The 18,825-nt window shown below is 38.3% G+C and overlaps 1 protein-coding gene across 5 annotated transcripts in view; it reads right to left on the bottom strand.

The window, feature by feature from the left end:
- SMARCAD1 (SNF2 related chromatin remodeling ATPase with DExD box 1) overlaps positions 1-15,806 on the bottom strand; it is an 83,299-nt gene extending 67,493 nt beyond the window's left edge. Inside the window, exons 1-2 of one of the 5 annotated variants that reach the window (XM_074274538.1) lie at positions 15,606-15,806; positions 14,802-15,071 (exon numbers count right to left, since the gene is read on the bottom strand). In XM_074274538.1, coding sequence (XP_074130639.1) covers positions 14,802-15,024 — 223 coding nt within the window. In that variant the 5' untranslated portion in view covers positions 15,025-15,071; positions 15,606-15,806. Of the gene's footprint in view, positions 1-14,801; positions 15,562-15,605 lie in introns of those variants that run through there. The other 4 variants (XM_074274539.1, XM_074274540.1, XM_074274542.1 and 1 more) reach the window with 4 other exon arrangements.
- Positions 15,807-18,825: the final 3,019 nt, after the last annotated feature.

Here is an 18,825-nt window from a genome sequence, read left to right as displayed (position 1 = left end):
GCTTACTTCATTTTGTACCAGTTCATATTGGGGAAAGGGAGCAAGTAAGTGAATCTTACTCTTATCAGAACTGGCTCAAAGAGGGAATAATTATTATTAATTAATTAATAAGAGTCTATCTTACTATTTGTGGAAATATATGTAGAAGAATGGTACATGTTTAATATATATTGGATTACTAATATATATTGGATACTTACTAGGGGAGGGGTGAGAGGAAGTGAGGGAAAAAATTTGGAACACAAGGTTTTGCCAAGGTGAATGTTGAAAATTATCTATGTACACACTTTGGTTTTTATTTTTATTTTATTTTATTTTTTTTAATTTTTTTGAGGCTGGGGTTAAGTGACTTGCCCAGGGTCACACAGCTAGGAAGTGTCTGAGACCAGATTTGAACTCGGGTCCTCCTGAATTCAGGGCTGGTGCTCTATCCACTGTGCCACCTAGCTGCCTCCTATGTATACATTTTGAAAATAAAAAGCCTTAATTTAAAAAAGAAAGAAAGAAATCTATCTTACCCTAGAGGATAGTAGAAGGGGAAAGGTGATAGAAAGAAGGACAGATTGGGAGAGTGGGTAGTCCAAAGCAAAATACTTTTGAGGAAGGACAGGATGAAAAGTGAAAGAACAGAATAGGAGAAATAGTTAGCAATAGTAACTGTGAAAAGAATTTTGAAGCAAATTTTTCTGATGTCTCATTTCTCAAATAAATAAAGAACTGATTCAAATTTATAAAAATAAAAGGAGTCATTCCTCAATTGATAAATGACCAAAACATATGAATAGTGTTGAGATAAAGTAATTCATTCTATTCATTGCCATATAAAAAATACTCCTAACTCACCAATGATTAGAAAAATGCAAATTAAAATAATTCTAAAGCACTACCTCATATTTATTAGAATGGCTAAAAGGCCAGAAAAGGAAAATGGTAAATATTGGAGGGAATGTGGGGAAAATGAGACATAAATGCATTGCTTGTGAAATTGTGGACTGATTCAATCATTCTGTAGAGCAATTTGGACCTATGCCCCATATTATAGGAACTAGGCTATAAAAGACCATGTATACCCTTTGATCTAGCAAAATCACTACTAAGAATATATCCCTAAAAAGGGGAGGAAAGACAAGCAAAAAGGACAAGGACCTATATGTACAAAAATGTTTATAGGAGCTCTTTTACAGAACTAAAGAATTGAATATTGAGGGGATGTTCATCAATAAGGGAACGACTAAAAAAATTGTGGTATGTAATTATGATGGAATACTATTGTTCTATAAAAAATTATCTGCAAGATGCTCTCAGAAAAACTTGGGAAGACTTCCATGAGCTCATGCAAAGTGAAATGTACTAAGTATAAAGGGATGGCAATATTATATAGCAATATAGTTGTAAATGACTTGGCTAGTCTCAAAAATACAATGATCTAAGATAACTCTGAAGGGCTGACTTGTGATGAAAAATGCTATCCAAACCTAGAGAAAGAACTGATTTTGTCTGAATACAGATTGAAGCATAGTTTTTAAACTTTATTTTTCTTGAGGGGAAGAAGGAAGTCTTATGTTTTCTTTCACAACATGACTTTAATGGGAAAAATAAAAACAAAAACGAAAATAAAAACAAAAACAAAAAACTTAAACAGTCCCTTTCATTATTTCTTATAGTACATTAGGATTTTCTCACAATCATATCACAATTTGCAGAGATATTTCCCCATCTGATAAGTATCCCTTCAGTTTCCAATTCTTTCCCTCCACAATATTGTTGTATATATGGGTCTATATTATATATATATATATATATATATTTGTACATATGGTCTCCTTTTCCCAATGAATTTCTGAATTCCCTATACAGCTTTACCCAATTAATAAAACTATTCAGAAATGACAAGATAGTAAGTACCTACTCCAGTCAACAATTGTGCTAATTCCAATAAATTCTCTAACAATGTGGATTCAAAGCACAGGAATAATGGCCAGCTATGTCCCACCAAGTTACAAGTAACATCTGCAGCAAGTCTCAGTATCCCATTTTCAAAATGGTAATCATGAGTTATCAAGAAAAGGCTAAGTTATAATGTTCAGGATACAGAAGTTCCCTACCATATAATCCAATACATAGGATCTTACAAATAGGTTATATTCCAAAATTCATTTCTGAGTCTCAGCTATTTTGAATATTATAGTGGTTAGGATTTCAGGCTGGTCCAAAAAGTTCTATTTAATCTCTAATTTAGCTAAAGTATATATGTATATATATATATGTATATATATATATATATATATATATATATATATATATATATATATATATATATATATACCCACACATATATATATATACATACATATACGAAATGGAAAATAAAGTTTCATTAGAAGAGGAGAAAGAGATAGATAAATAAACTTTGAAGCTTGAATCAAGAGACTTCTGGAACAGATCAAGGTTTTAAACACCATAGCAGTGGTTCTTTAAAACTGATTTCACAAGAAAACTGAAGTAACAAACATTTAGATCATCAGTCATGATAAAAGTCTTTTTTATAACTTATAAATATGTTTTCTCTTACCTAATATTGTACAGTTGAGTGGATGCTCTTCAGTTGGGGAATGGTTGAATAAGTTATGGTATATGAGTGTAGTAGAATATTTTTATTCTATAAGAAATGATGAGCAGGCTGAATTTAGAAAAGCCCAGAAAGACTTATATAAACTGATGCTAAATGAAATATCATGAAGTGAGTAGAGAACATTGGTTTTTTTCCCCTAAATTTCCAGACAATGGAAGCATTTTTCTTTTAAAAATTCAATAATAAGCACAGTATTGTATGGAGAGTTATTTGATTCAGGCGTAGACCCCTTTAAGATTCCTTGTGCCTTTGATTTACAAGATCTGTATCTGAGCCAGTTTGGGCTGTACCCAGCCCCCAGCTACCTTGGGTTTCAGCCCCATTCTAATGATCTGAAATTCCTTTTTGGGGAGAGACAGAAGAAGATAACAGAAAATTCTTGTCTTATTTACAATAATAAGAAAATTCCTGTCTTATTTACAACAACAGAGAATTCTTGTATTATTGACAAATATTTCCGGAACCTCTTGGATAATATCTCTGTGCAAACATTGTTTTGATGACTCTAGTTATGTATATAAGGAAGGTTGAAAAATGAAATCTTTGCATTTGGTGTATACTAGCCAATGCCCGTCAACTGATGTCCCCTTGGAGGCAGTCTGGTCTTCCTGAAGGCCTTTACTATCAATAAAGACTTTGTTTCCATACAGCATTAAGTAGCAAATTCATTTGCTGCCAAACCCACTCAGTTGGTTATTTTGGGGAAGGAGAGAGAGATAATCATACCTAGGAGTAGAACCTCAGTTTACTCCTCGTCACTATTTTTTTGTCTTTCTTTTGATTTGTCCATTTATTTTAGAAAGGAAAAAGTCATTCTTTCTTTTTTGTCCTATAAACCACACACACACACACACACACACACACACACACACACACACACACACACACACACACAGCTCAAACATTTTTCTAACATTGGTCAATTCACAACATAAATCTTCATTTTCACAGCATCACAGAATGTTGGAGCCTAGAAGGATAACCTAGTTCAAACCTAATACAGATCCAAAAGCCTCATCAAATAGTAGAGACACTCACACTCAGTTCTAACTCCAAGTCTAGTGTGCTTTCCATGATAAAGTATTTTTCCTGCTTCTAGCCTAAACCCCAATCTGACCAACTATTAGAAGTTCAAGAAACACACATTCTGTAATGGAGTTTGAGTGATTTTTCCAAACCTAGACTAGATGGAGAATCTCAAAACTTATGTTACTAGAGTTTGCTGAAGATTCCTACAAAATCCTTATTATAGACATTATAAAAAGAAATCTATAATCAATGAGATTACAGATTCATTTGAATATCTGAGATGAGTGACATTCAGAACTGTATAGTCAAGTAGAGTCAAGGAATTATCAGTATTTGCTTTAAAAAAAAAAAAAAGGTTCTATATTTTGAATCTTCTTTGATGTTTTGCTGAGCAAATAACAATGTTAGTTTTATTTTCTTTTTCTATTCTGCTTTTTATTTTGTAAAGTTCAATTTTTAAAAAGGAAAAAAAAATAAGTAGGGGGAAAGAGAAAAAAAGGGTCAAAATTAAGTTGTGGTTTGTAGTTTTTCCAATGTTGAAAATAGGTGCTGAGAGGCCACATGAGATTATAAAAATATTTTAACTTGGTCTACTCAAAGTACAAGAAATGTAGATAAATCCTACACAAAAGCTCTCCTCTTATGTATGTAATTGGTTAAAAATAAATGTAGTACTATAATTGAAAAGCATCTTTTCCCTTTCTCTATACTCTGTATTATCTCCACCCTGCCCCCACCAACAAAACAAACAAAAAAAACTAGAGCAAACTTCTAGGTGTAGAAATGATGAACCAACTCAATATGTGAATAGTTTATAAACTGAACTGTTCAGAGATAATTTACATAAATTTGACATTCAATTCTATAAACATTTATAGCCATTAATATCCTGCAACTTATGCACAGCAAGTAGATATAACAACCAACAAAGAGAAATCTTCCTTCTTTTTAGGACCTGATTTCTAAAGAGGCAAGGAGGAGGGAGAGGAAGGATAGAGAGTATCACACAGAAGATGGGGGGAAAGGGGAGCATGATAAAATAAATACAAAGTAATTTTGGGAGGGAGAGCACACTGACAATCTGGATGGGACAAGATCAAGAAAAGTTTCATTTTGAGGATGGCAGCTGAACAGAGCCTTGAAAGCAGCCAGGAATTTTTAAGTTACAGACAAGTGGGAAGAGGAAAGGAGGAGGGGTATCTTATCTATGCAAAAGGGAGATAAAGAAGGACCATTAAGAAGAATGGTAAATAAGCCAGTCTTAAAAGGAAAACTTTATTTAAAAAAAAAAAAAAAAAAAGACCCTCAAAACATTTTGGGGGAACAGGATTTTTGGTGTTACTAGGTTCTTGGATACATCCCTCCCAGTTGCCCCCAACAAACACCAGACTGCCAGAAAAACAAAATACCTGAACTAGAGCAAAGTTTAGCTGCAGGTAGCCTTTTACCCCATCCCTACCAAGCTATCCCAAGAGCTAAATAACCCTCAGGGCTTAGTAAAAACAAAGAGTTATTAAGTCATTAGAGAGTAGGCTAGCTGTGACAACACAAAAGGCAAATTACCGAAAGTGTAGGGTGTCTCCAGGACTACCTAGAAGATGACACACCTATAGCACTATTGTGGTTCAAATGAATATCAAAGGAGGAAGTGAAATAGAAAAGAAAAAGTACTAGTTTTGGGATAGGAAAAGATGGATCCTAATACTGGATTTAAGCAAGTCACCAGATCTTTAGTATTTAGTGTAAATTCCTAAACAATAAATAAAAAAGAAGTGGAACTTAGCTGGAAACTGCTAAAGCTATTTCCAAATTTAAGATTCTAGCATTCTATGATCCAGTTCTTTTATATGGCTGATGGGGGTAAACTCTGTTAAAAAAACAAAACAAAACAAAACCAAAAACAAAAACTGTCATCTGTAAAATTAAATCTCTGAAATTCTGAGCCCTTTGATTCCTGGCCTCCCAGACTTCAGGGAGTCTAAGAGAGAGAGAGCTTATCCTCCTGGCTGGCCTTTTCTAAATCAAATCAACCGTAGCTCCCATTGATAGCCAGATCCCCATTCAAATTCTGGCGGAAAAAGCCTTCAAAGTAATTTCATTCAAATGGGAGATCCTGGTCTGATCAGCTCAAAATACCCCCAGCTCCCCACCAAGATCTGCTTATAAAATAGGTTTCTGTTCACTCATTCTTTGCATAATGTCCAAAATAGTATGCTTTGCCTTTTTGACATACCTGCCAAGACTCCCGCCCGCTGTGAAGACATTCTCTTCTCAATGAGAGCCTACGTTTGGACTTTGCCACTGGGAAGTCAGTCTTCCTAGCAAAGTTGACTTCTCATCCAACAATAAATTTCCCTTTTGCCATTCAATATTTTGGGTTCATGCTTTCATGAAGAACCTTCATGAAGCACCTGTGCCGACCAGAAGGCACAACTCTCTAAGCTCCATTAACCTCATCATAGCATCTTCACAGGCAGCTTGGCAATACCAAATGAAAGAAGACACTCATTTTCTCTTTTGGCAATGTATTCAGAAGACAACCATCACAAGAAGCCAATCAGTTGTATCTGAACTGCAGACTAGCTTAGAATATAGCTATAAAGATAGATTAAAAGTCTTTTTTGTTTGAGACTCTAAAATTAAGACATTGCTTGATCTTAAAGATTAAGAAAGTTAGGAAGAGTTCTATTATATTCTGGAAATTAGAACTATAACTGAGACTAGTGAATGACCAACACAAAAAAAGCAATGGTGTCTCACAACTGTGAGAAATCATTTTATCTACTTTCTTAGATTAATTCATTTTCAAGTAATTTACTAGATCTCGACACAGAAAAAAACTGCAAACAAAAATACATTTTCAAAGATGAAATCAATATAAAACTTAGCACAGTCTAAGCGGTCCATTGAACAGATCAAGATTAATATTTTATGTTTTTGTTTTGTAATCAAGATTAAAGTACATAAAAAAAAAATCAGAATGGCATCAACAGTATTTTCAAGAAAATTTAAAAATCTGAAATGAAAAGTATTAGGTTCTTACTAAGTGCTAATGAGATGAGATATTAGGTTCTTACTTCTTACTAAGTGCTAAGTCGGTACTTAACAATTCTTTAGTTCCGGCCTTTTAAGGGAGTTTTACCCCTTTGAACTTCTGGGGAGGAGCTTAATGTTTAAAAGGAGCAAGTTCATTGGTAGAAGTAATCTTCCCATAAACCCTTGTGTTCTCACACGCCCATTCTCTGGGAGGATAAAAGAAGACACCATTGAGCAAGGAGAGAAGTCTCTACTCTAGGTCAGAGTTGGCGGCTGAGAGATTGAGTTGAGACATAAGATCTCCTCCCAGAGAGCGATTGGCAGTCTCTGAGACAACAGAACATTACAAATTGGCACCCAGCCTCTATCCGATCTGAGATTTCAGCCCCCACTATCTGCTCAGGTAGCCCAACCCCCACCTGGTGGGTTCTGACCTTGAGGAATCAATCTACAACTCCACCCATATGCCCCTTCAAGCAAATAAAAGAACCAAGCTGGAATCATCTCTAGTCAGAGAGTTGAAGCATGCCAGCATCACAGACTCTCTGGCCGCCGCTTTTGGTGTATTTCTTCCTCTATTTAAACCTCTTACTAACCAGACTTTAACCTTACTTCCAAACCCTACAATAAACCTCTTTTTATCAATCTAGGTTTTTGGGCCTGTAAATTCATTTACAGGGGACTCTCACTGCCGCATTTAACTTTGTATCCTTGTACCGAATCCAAAGGGGTTGCAAGGGAGCTCCACTTGACTCCCAGTACCCCAAACCTGCCACTAGACCTCAATTAATCCTAATTTTATTTAGGTATAAACCTTATCATTTGGTTGACTTTCCTAACATCATTTACCAGTTAGAACCAAATTCTGAGCAGAACGAACTCCTAAGCCCAAAAAGAAAAATTCTGGGGTTTTCTTGGCAAAGATATTAGAATGGTTTGTCATTTCCTTCTCCAGCTCATTTTATAAATGACAAAACAGACAGTTATGTGAGTTGTTCAGAGTCACAAATTTAAGTATCAGAGGCCACATTTTAACTCATGTCCTCCTGACTTTATAACCACTATGTCATTTAGCTATCCCAGGGGAGATAAATCAGACTAAAGGAAAAAAGTTATAGTGCAGAAAAATCACTGAAAAGGGCTTCCTACACAAGGCTGGCTTTTAATATTTAACAACCACTTAAGGAAGAAGGGTGTTAGAGAATTTCCTTTTGAGAATTGCCATGTATGCCATGTCAGATGGTAGGGTGGACCCAGGAGGTAAAAAGGGGCTTGGCCTCTGAGGCAGGAGTTGTGTCTTACAGGTGTTTCCTTGAGAAGGTGAGGAATGTGTCCTCTTGCTAGACCTTTTCTTAAGCCGCAGCACTAACTCCAGGTGTTTCCCTTCTGCAGACTCATCTCAGCAGTGCTGAGTAGGCTAAACACAAGGTAATCCCAGATGAGAATAAATATAAATGGCCAGCCTTGCCATTGGCAAGTAGAGAGAGGCAGAGATGTAGAAAGATTCACACACACAGACACACACATGCACACGCACGCAAGTCTCCTTTTCTTGTCTATCTGCTGGGGAAGACTGGTACATATGGCCCTGGCAATCAGTTAATCTCGGTGGGAGAAATTACAGAAGGGGATTCAACATAAGGATTCAAGCCACTTGAAATCACTTGACATTTCTAATTTTCAAAGTAAGAACGAACAAAACAATGCTGTGTAGTTGCTCTGACTAGGAACCACAGAAAGTAGACACTTCTATTTATCTAACAAAAATCTGCTCTAATTGTAGCCAAAGATAATATCCATAAGAAATAATCTTATAGGCCTACATATCTATACTAACTTCAAGGACAAAAAAACATTTTTTTCAGAAGCATTTCTACCTCAATAATGTGAAAAAAGAAAATGTATGTTTTTGATAGATTAGAATAGAATCCCTTCCATGTATCTGCTAAATTCTAAAGGGGGGGTGGGGGGGTGGGGGGAGAATTGGAGACATCTATAGTGATATAAAAAAGACATTAATAAAAGATTATTGGGGGCAGCTAGATGGCACAGTGGATAGAACACTATCCCTGAAGTCAGGAGGACCCCAGTTCAAATCTGACCTCAAACACTTAACACTTCCTAGCTTCCTGACCTGAGCAAGTCACTTGTTCAAGTGCCTCAGCAAATAAATAAATAAATGAATGAATGAATGAATGAATGAATAGATGAAAATTATTTTTTAAAAATTTATCATCATGTTTGAGCATGATTCAAAACATTCCTCTTGGCTAAATCAATAAAACACATTAACTTTATAACAACATTCAATTGCGCATTAAATATCTCTGATGGGCAAGACCATGCAAGTGAAAATTATGACTTTACAGGCTAAATTTGATCAAAGGAAAGAAAAGAACGAGATAAAGTACTATAACAAAACTTGAGGAGAAAAATTCACTTCAACTAGATAAATTCACAAAACAAGTGAGCTTGCTATTGAAAGTAGTGAAGTATTTTTAAGTTATACAACCTTGTTGGACCCTCACTGTTGCTAGATAATTCTATTTTCATATCTGTTCAAACCCAACATGACTGCTCCAAACCCCAACTTTCTCAGCTGATAGGCTTGCCTCTTATTTCACAGAAAAAATTGAGGCCATTCACTGTAAGCTCCCTCTTCCTTTATTTCTTCTGCCACTCTTCTTTCATCTCTGTCTGACATGATAAAGAGTCCTTACTCTTTAGCAAGGCTACCTATTCAAGCAGTCTTATTCCATCTTGTCTTCTCCAACAAAATGCCCCTTCTGGGGGTTCCCTACTCTTTATCTAGATCATGCCCTCTAACAACCACGTTGTCTCAGGGTTCTGTTGTGGATCCTGTTCTCTTTTTCCTCTATACTTGATGGTCTCACCAGATCCCTTAGATTTAATTGCCACGCTAAGCCAATAATTCTCTAATATACTTTTCTTGTCCCAAGGCTCTCTGATCTCTAATCTCACATATCCAACTACCTTCCAGACACTTCAAACTGAGGTCAAAAAAAGACCTCAATGTCAAGCAGACCTCTTAAACTGAACAGGTCCAAAACAGAACTTATTTTTCCCCCTACCCCTCTCCTGTTCCTACCTTCCCTATTACCATAGAGGGCAAAACAAGTTTCCCATTCTTGAAGGTTTACAACCTGGAAGTTCCTGCATTCTTTATTCTCATCTACCATCCCCAAGCTGCTGCTATGGCCTGCTGATTTCACCTTATCAAAATATCTAATTGCAATAGTCTACTATGGTACTTAATGTTCCTGACTACTGCCTCCTCTAGGTTTGGGGAGTAATATGCTCTTGTCTCTTCCTCTTATCTACCTAAGGACTTATTCTCAGTATCTTTTTGGAATCATCATTCATACCACAACCCTCAACTGTAGTTATGCCATCAAGGTTTTGTCCTGCCCATGATCTCTTATTAACCTCTCTCATCAGTTTCCATGAGTTTAATTAGCAATCTCTATGTATGACTACCACAACTCTATAATTTAGTTTCTCTTTCCAGTTCTAATCTTATATCAACTGCCTATCTGACATTTCAAACTAGATGTTCCATCCATCTCAAATTCATTATGTCCAAAATAACTATTATCAACTCTTGGTCAAAACCCATCCTTCTTCCAAACATTCTCATTATTGAGGTCACCATAACTCTTCTACTCATCTTGTCCTATTCAACTCCTCACTCTATGTAACTAAACAGAGACAATTCTTGTTATAACACCTCTCTCTCTGCCTCGAAATTGGTTTTAATAAATGCTTATTGACTGATTGGAGAGACCTTCATTTTAGGAAAAATACTTTAAGAGCAAAAACTGGAGAAGGACTTGAGACAGGAGACCCAGGCAGAAATTTTTTACCTCAGTTTGAAGTGTCTGGAAGGTAGTTGGATATGTGAGATTAGAGGTCAGAGAGCCTTGGGACAAGAAAAGTATATTTGAGAATTATTGGCTTAATGTGGCAATTAAATCTAAGGGATCTGGTGAGATCATAAAGTATAGAGGAAGAAGAGAACAGGATCCACAACAGAACCCTGAGACAACTGTAGTTGTTAGAGGGCATGATCCCTGTGAAGGGAAAGAAGATATTGCAAAACTAGAAATGACAAGAAAATTCACAACAGATTTGATATATGCGGTGTCAGTAAAGAGTTGAAGATGAGATTGCTGGTCTAAGTGTTCAACAAGAAGCTAGTGGTACCCTTTTGAATAGCAGTAGGAAAGCTAGGAATAAGAGGAACATTTGGGAAGAAAGTGAATTGGTTCTATTTTAGACAAGATGAATTTGAATTTGAGATGCCTTTGAGAAGTTCAAAAGGCACAGAAAGGTATGAGACTAGAGCTCAAAATTAGAGATCTAGGAATCAGTCTTCATATAGATGATAAACTAACAAGGGAGCTGATAAAATCACCCAGTGAGATAGTATAGAAGGAGAGGGCCCGGGACAGAGAAGAAAACTGAGACCCAGAGAAGTTAAATGATTTTCCTTTAGTCACAAAACTCAATCAACAAGCATTTGTCAAATTGTACCTGGTGCTAAGTGATGGAGCATACAAAAACAAAAGCCCAAGTTCCTGCCTCAAGGAAATTTTAGTGGTAGAGAAAACAAATTAAAAAAAAAAAATATATATATATAAAACCACTCATATGTTAATTGTACATTATATATGTATATGTGTGTGTGTGTGTGTGTGTATATATATATATATATATATATATATATATATATATATATATATATATATATATATATATATATATACACACACACACACACATATACACATATACATACACATCTATATGGAAAGAGAGACAGAGACAAAAAAAAGAGACACACAAAGAGATGAACATGGCAACCCAGAGAAAAACTTTTGGGGGATAAGGCAATATCAGAAAGCAAATGCTATCAGAAGAAGAAAATACAGAAAGCACAACTGGAAACAGAAAAGGTGGCAATCAAGTATATCAGGGTCCTGTTTGACTTTGATTGAATGTAAATAATAATCATTTCTGCTTTGACCAGAAACCCTGAGGGTCTTTCCCTCTCAGATTTAATTATTTGAATTTTACTTTTTTTGATTAGGTGAAAGAGGAAATTCTTTGCCTCAAATGTTACCTAGCCTTAATCACTGAATGGGTACAGCCTCAGTCAAACCAAGACTAGTTGAAGACCCTAACTTAAAAAGGCCAAGATCTCCCATTTCCTCCAGAGTCATCTTTCGTAGTCTGGATCTGCATCTTGCCAATGGACCCAGATGGCTCTGGAGGGAAAAGTGAGTCAGGTGATCTTGCACAATCCTCCCTCACTTAAATCTAATTCACTTGTATTTCACAGCATCACTTCCCTGAAATCATGGTCCCCTTCAAGAACAAAAGAAACAACAAAGGAAATCAGAAACTCTAAGTTGTGGAAGAAGCAAGAACATGGGAACAATAAGGTATTGTGGGACCATCAGGATTTGAGTCCATAGCATTGTACCATATCCTCGACATAAAACAGTTTAGGGGGATGGTGACATCAGACATGATCATCCCAGTGTATCAACCACATCAATTAGGAGCTAGGATGGGAGATAAGTAGAGAAGAAATGGAAGTTGGAGAATTTAAGGAAGTGAAAACTCAAAGTTTTGGAAAAAAAATAATATTGGAATCATTAAGAGGTAACCTGATGTGGAGGGAAAAATTACAGAAAACATCTATAGATAACAAACAGCAAGAATCAAATATTATTATCATATTCTCAAGGATAATATTTTATCCTACAATTAAGTAATGTGGTCTAATGGATAAAGCAAGCTTCAAAGCCAAGAAACCCTAGTCCAGTCTAATATATCTTGGCTGTGTGACCATGTGCGAGTCATTTCATAGCTCAGTATAAAGAAGGTACTGACCTGCACTGGTAGAAGGAGTTTGCTCATCTAGGAAGTTTCCCATAACAATGATATTGAAATTCTGACCTTATCACAATTTACTATGTGACACTATGCTAGTCACTTCCCAATAGTCACACAATATGCCCCCAAATCTTCTAGATGCAGAACATTCCATTTATAGGTGACTGAGAGAAAGAAGGGAATATATAGCACTCTAACTCAAAATTATCTGGTTTCATACACTGACAGTCAACCACGTGAAAGTCACAATACTGACATTTAGAATTTGAAAGGGTCTTAGCACTACTCTAGTCTAACCTCCTCATTTTATATACCAGTAAACTTAAGGCCAAAATGGGGAAATGACTTGACCAAGGTCACATGGCATTAGGATTGGACCCAGATCCTTTGACTTCAAAACTAGTGTTTCCTGTTATAGCATATTAACAAGCCTCTACTGAAAGAGCTACAACAATTCTCAGAAATTCTCTTCCAGAATCTGAGACTACCATCAAATATGTAAATAGTCTTATTTAAAAAACAAACAAACAAACAAACAAACAAACAAAAACAGATATAATATAAACCTCTTCCAACAACACTTAATAGTAAGCATCTTGCAGGATAGAAATGTCGTCCTTTTTAAAATCTGTACAGTATTTTATACAAAACAAACAGAAGATAAATCTTGAACTGAAAAGTGAACAACTTAATAAGTCTAGTAAGGGAAAAGATTCATTAAAAAATGAAGCTAACCAACTGCCTTCAATATCCATCTTCAAAGAAATGTAAAGTTGAAATCACTGAAACATTTCTGACAAACATTTCATAGTTAAAAAAAAATTGTTTGTTTGTTTGTTTGTTTTTTTCCAAAAAAAAAAAAAAAGCATCCATTAGGAGCTAGGATGGGAGGTAAGGTAGTTAACTTCTGTCAGTGAGTGCAGTAATAGTAGATAAATGGAGCTAAGAACCAGGGGACCTAAATCTACTCAATCATAGGCTCCCAAGACAGCAGACAGCTAGGAAGCATTTAGTGTCTGAGGTCAAATTTGAATTCAGATCCTCCAGACCTCAGGACTGGTGCTCCATTCATGGGACCACTTAAGCTAACCCTTAAAAAGATAATTTAAACAAACTAAAAACTTCAGTCCTAAATGCTGCCCAAAGAAGACTCAATGAGTGCCACTGACTACAAAGACACTTGGGGGGGAGTGGAGAAGGGAGAAAGAAAAGTACTGAAGAGACAGAGAGCATTATTAATGGTCTGTACAATATGAAGATTACTCTAACCAAAATGAAGTTTCTTGTAAATTAAAAAAAAGCTGTAATCTCTTTCTTTTCTTTCTATTCAATCTATATCCGGACTAAAAACTAAACCACTTCTGGCTTTCTCCTTTCTAAACTGTATTGCTCCAAAAGCTGATAATCATAGAATCAAGAGTTAGGATAGAATCTCACCAAATCTCACCACTTCTCACCAAAACTAGAAATCCCTTCTACAATGTTCTTAACAAAATGTTATCCACTTGCTGCTAAAACATGTTCAATAACTCACTACTCACTTTTCAGACAACTCTAAATTGTTAGATCTTTATCCAAATTTTTTACTTCCCCTAAAAAACTCAACAAAGGACTTTATATATCATCTGCATTCTAGAGGATGTCTAGAAGGAAGGAGTTTCTAGGACCTGAACTATCTGTCCTTTCTAGATTACAGCTAGGCTGAGGTGCAAAATTGTGACAACTTAAACATCATCTCCATGGAATTTTTCCTGGAAGTATATCTCTGCAGTGTTGTTATTTCCATTTTGCAGATGAGAAAAAATGTTTCAGAAATTAGAGGTATATGAGATTCCCAAGTTTTCAAGATTCCAGATTCAATGCTCCTTTAAATTCACCATATTCAAGTGACCCTAAATAGTATACAAAAACCAAGAATACCCTTGTTTTACTGGTGATTTCTTCAGTTGCGATTATTCTGACTTAGCGATTATCCTGATTATTATCCTGAAATTATCCTTCACCTTCTATGGTGGACTGAAAAGATGTGAAGATGTATACCACTCCTAAGGCAGCAAGGCCTTGTCTACGATGTAGTGAACTATGGTCAATTAAGTGATTGTGAAAAGGAATAAAAAATGGCTTGTGCTTATCATCCCAGTCTTTCAAACATATTACATAATTTTGCAACGGTGTGACTCACCTGTTTTTTCTGTTATATCTGAATCTGGTGTTCCTGGCCTGCTGCCTTTCCCCCCTTCAAGATCGTCATCTTCAATAATAGTGGAAACGGGTGAAGGAGGCTCAACCTGAGAAGGAGGTGGAGGGGTAGGAGGAGGAGGAGGCAACTGGGGGGCTGGTTCGGGTTGTTCCTGAATTTTATTTCTCTTCTCAAAGCGGAACCGGTCCAGGTTGAAGAGGCTCATGGTGATGGAAACCTACCGACCACCCTGTGGGAGCTGGCCCGGATAATCTATGGGGAACAAAACCACCACCACAACACAAAGAGGCCGTGAGACCCAGAGCCCAGAGGGCGGCCCAGCAATCCAACCCAGAGCGCGGGACAATGGGCAGCAGGCTTGGGGGGGGGGGGGGGGGGGAGGGATGTAGCAGGGTCGGAGTTGGAGTCGCCGCAGCCGCCTCGCGCCGGGGCCTAGCCCGGGATAGGGGAGCGAGGGAGGGGACGGCACACCTCTTTTCATCACCCTCCCCGGCAGCACGCGCTCGCTGACCCCAGTGCACCACGGGCCCCGCGGGCTCCCGCCACCGCGCTCCCCGCTCCAACTCTCGCCAAGGCAGGCCCGCCGAACTCGCGGTCAGTCCCGTCCTGACCTCCCCCTGCCCCGCGCGGGACGTGTCGGGCCCGCGCCACGAAAAGCCGCGGGTACACAAAGGGGCTTCGGCCCGGCAGCGGCAGAGGCCCGGCGGCGGCTGGCGGGGACCCGCCCGGAAGTTGACGCAACGCAAACCCAGCCGAGAGGAAGAGGGCAGGAACAAGAAGACCTACAGGAGGCTGGCCCGGGGAGGTCGGGGAACTGGTGAGGGAGGCACGGGGACCGTGTCCTTCTTTTCGGACCGCACTACGTGGGGTCTTGGAGCCTCAAGAGGGAGGAAAGAAAGCTGAATGGGGAGATTAAAACACCGAAGGAGATGGGCGACGGCAGCCGGGAGGGGACCTAAACAAACGGCGAAGGCGATGAGGAACTCCGCGTGCGCGTCCTGATGACGCAACGCGCCGCCCTTGCGTCCCCCTACACCCGCGACCGCGAGCGGAAAAGAGTCCGGAGTGCGCGCTGTTGCTATGACACTCTATTACCTCCCCTTCCCTTCCCCGCTTCGCGTCTCCCTTTCCCTCTACACACTCCACCCCGTCTCAGCTACGGTCAGCGCAAGCGCTGCTCCCTCCCAGACAATTGCTGCTTTGGGTGCTGCGTTTGGGGCGGGAGGATTCCCACGTCCCTTCTTCTGGAAAGCCCTTTGGATTATGCTCCTTATGAGGGCTGCTTTCCTCCATCCTTGAATGTGTGGAGTTGTGGAAAGAGCTTCAGGAACGGTGCCTTCTTTTGGCCCCGAGGCCCAGAACTGCTCTGAACATCGGTTTCTTCATCTATAAAAGATAATTAGTAACACTACAAGCATTTGTCTTCCCAACTGAGTTTAAAATCCTGTTTCTTTTCTACTTGGACTTGAAGTCAATTTATCAACTCACTTAGCTTTTCAGTGTTCCTCCCCAAAAAACAAAAACAAAAACACGGGGTCAAGTGCTCTTTAAGCACCTATTGTTGGACCTTGAATAAATCATTTTAGGTCTGAGCTACAGGGTTTTAAGGTGAGGGCATGACATACCTTGAAGGTCTCTTCTAAATCTAAATCCATAATCCTGCCATCTGATGTGGGACTAGGCGTTGTTCTAAGAGCCGGGGATACAAATGGAAAGAATGTTGTCTAGTTATCAGTTAATAAACACCTATTATGTGCCACTAGGGCTCCTCTATGCTAGGAATGTGAAGAAATAGTCCATCCCTGCCCTCAAGAAAATGACTCTTCCCTAAATAAAAATTGTAGCTGATAAATTGGAAGTAATCTCTGAGAAAAGGCAGGAGGATGGTTTCTGCAATCAGTATAATCAGTAAGCACTAACTGAGCCCTGGAGGTTATAAAGCAAAAAGTGAAACAATGTTCCTGAGACCTCTCCCCCCCCCCCCCCAGTTTTTAAGGGGTGGGGCAAGGAGGGAAGGGACAAGTGTTTATCCTTTTGTTATCCTGCGGTTTCATTAGAGTTTGTTGCAGTTTTCTTAGGAAAGAGCTGGGGTGATCTATTTTACTGTTGAGAAAAAACAAACAAACAAAAAACCTGAGCCAAATAAATTAAGAGTTTCCAGTATCCCACCGCTGACAAATTTCTCAGAATGGATTTTAATTCAGATTTTCCCAACTCCAGATCCGCCATCTTTCCACTGCACTACCTAACAAGATGCCCACGTCATTTCCTTGCTTTTGTTGTAGTCTTTTTTAGTTGGGCCGTCTTCTTAGGGACTCAATTTGGGGTTTTGTGAGCGAAGGTATTGGAGCAATTTACCCTTTCCTATTCCACCTCATTTTGTAAATGAGGAAATTAAAGTAAACAGAGTTAAGTGACTTGCCTAGGGTCACATAGCTAATAAGAGTCGGAACCTCGATTGGGCCTCAGGGAAATGAATCTTCACGATTCTGGAATCCACCATTTAGCCATTTAGCCCTCAAGGATATTTTTCTATAGGTATATAAAAATTAGATAAAAGGTGATTAGGAGGTTACTAGTTGCTAAGGGGATCCAGACAGTTTTTTCGATAGAAAGTAAATTGTTCCTGGAATTGTGTCTAGGAAAATAAGAGGAAATTCTAAGGTAGGCAAACTGGGTGACTGGAAGGATATGTTCTCAGCAATCAGCCAATCAGAAATGGAAGTAGATCTTTTTTCTAGACTAGTTTATTTCTATCAAGGAATTACATTATCTTTCCAGTCACCAGATTGGCAACTTTGAGTCATTTTTCATTCTTTAAAATCCCTCATCCCTCATACCTCATTTTTGAAAATTTTTTCGTCTTGTCAGTTCTACCAGGGCAAACTCTCTTGTACCAGACCCCTTCTCTCCATTCACAAAGTCACCACCAATTTATGTATGCCCTTATCATCTTGCACTTGGTTTATTGGAGGAGATTCCCTGATTGATGTCCTTATCTCTTCCCTCAAATAATATTCCTAAAGAACAGGTCTAATTATATCTTTACCTTGTTAAGCTTAGGTGCTTCCATGATAAAATACAAACTTCTCTTTGGCATTTAAGCTCTAATTTACTTCACACACCCACATTACACATTACCATTACCCTTCAAAAAGTCTACATTCCAGTCATAATGGCCTACTAGTTGTTCTCGGTACAGGATATTCTCTCCTGATTCCATAACTTGGCATAGGCTGTCCATTCATTCCTTGAGTGACTACTCCCTCTACCCCCATTACCTTGCATTATAAGTGCTTTTTCCTGGTAAATGACTGATTGAACATCAACTTCTATTGTAGACTTTGAATTACATTTATCATATAACATTAAAAAAAAAAAAAAAAGGCTAAGAATTAGAAATACCTATGAGAGAAAACAGAATTAGATCATCTACATTAGATCAATTAAAATAAAATGGGGCTGGATAAAGTGAAATAGTTTTAGAATCCTTCAGGATTGTTTCATTCTTTTATACTGGACATTTGTATATCCAATAACTTGAATGTTGCCTCCAGATTTGGAGCTTTTCTCATCTTGCTTTCTGTCTCCTAATCTCTGTGCCTTAGTGGAGTCTTCAAGTTTTTGTTAATGGATGAGTATGACCACTATTGCCTAAAAGAGGTCTTGTACTGTAAGGGCCCTTTAAATGGGCGGACACAGTGCATCGGGATTGAGGCCCAGAAGTAATTTCTGTGGATATTAGGACTGCCCTTGGGCGGGATCCTGGCCATATTGAGATAGCTTCGTAATGGGTGACTCTCTCGCTGATTGGCTGTGTGTGTGACCTCACAGGCCCTATATAAGCCCACTGCAGGCAGCAACCGCCCTCTTTAACCTCGTGCTGTTCACCCTGGCTCCTAGCCTGGGTGGCCAAGCCAAGATGGATAGCCGAAAGAGGTAAGGGTTTTGGTAGTGAACACATGGGTCTTCTGACCAGGTGTTCACTAGGGAACCAACAAGTCAG

The sequence above is a fragment of the Sminthopsis crassicaudata genome, chromosome 6 (assembly GCF_048593235.1).
Source record: "Sminthopsis crassicaudata isolate SCR6 chromosome 6, ASM4859323v1, whole genome shotgun sequence".
Lineage (NCBI taxonomy): Eukaryota > Metazoa > Chordata > Mammalia > Dasyuromorphia > Dasyuridae > Sminthopsis > Sminthopsis crassicaudata.
Note: the sequence above shows the minus strand (reverse complement) of the source record. Positions and strands in the feature narration are given on the sequence as shown.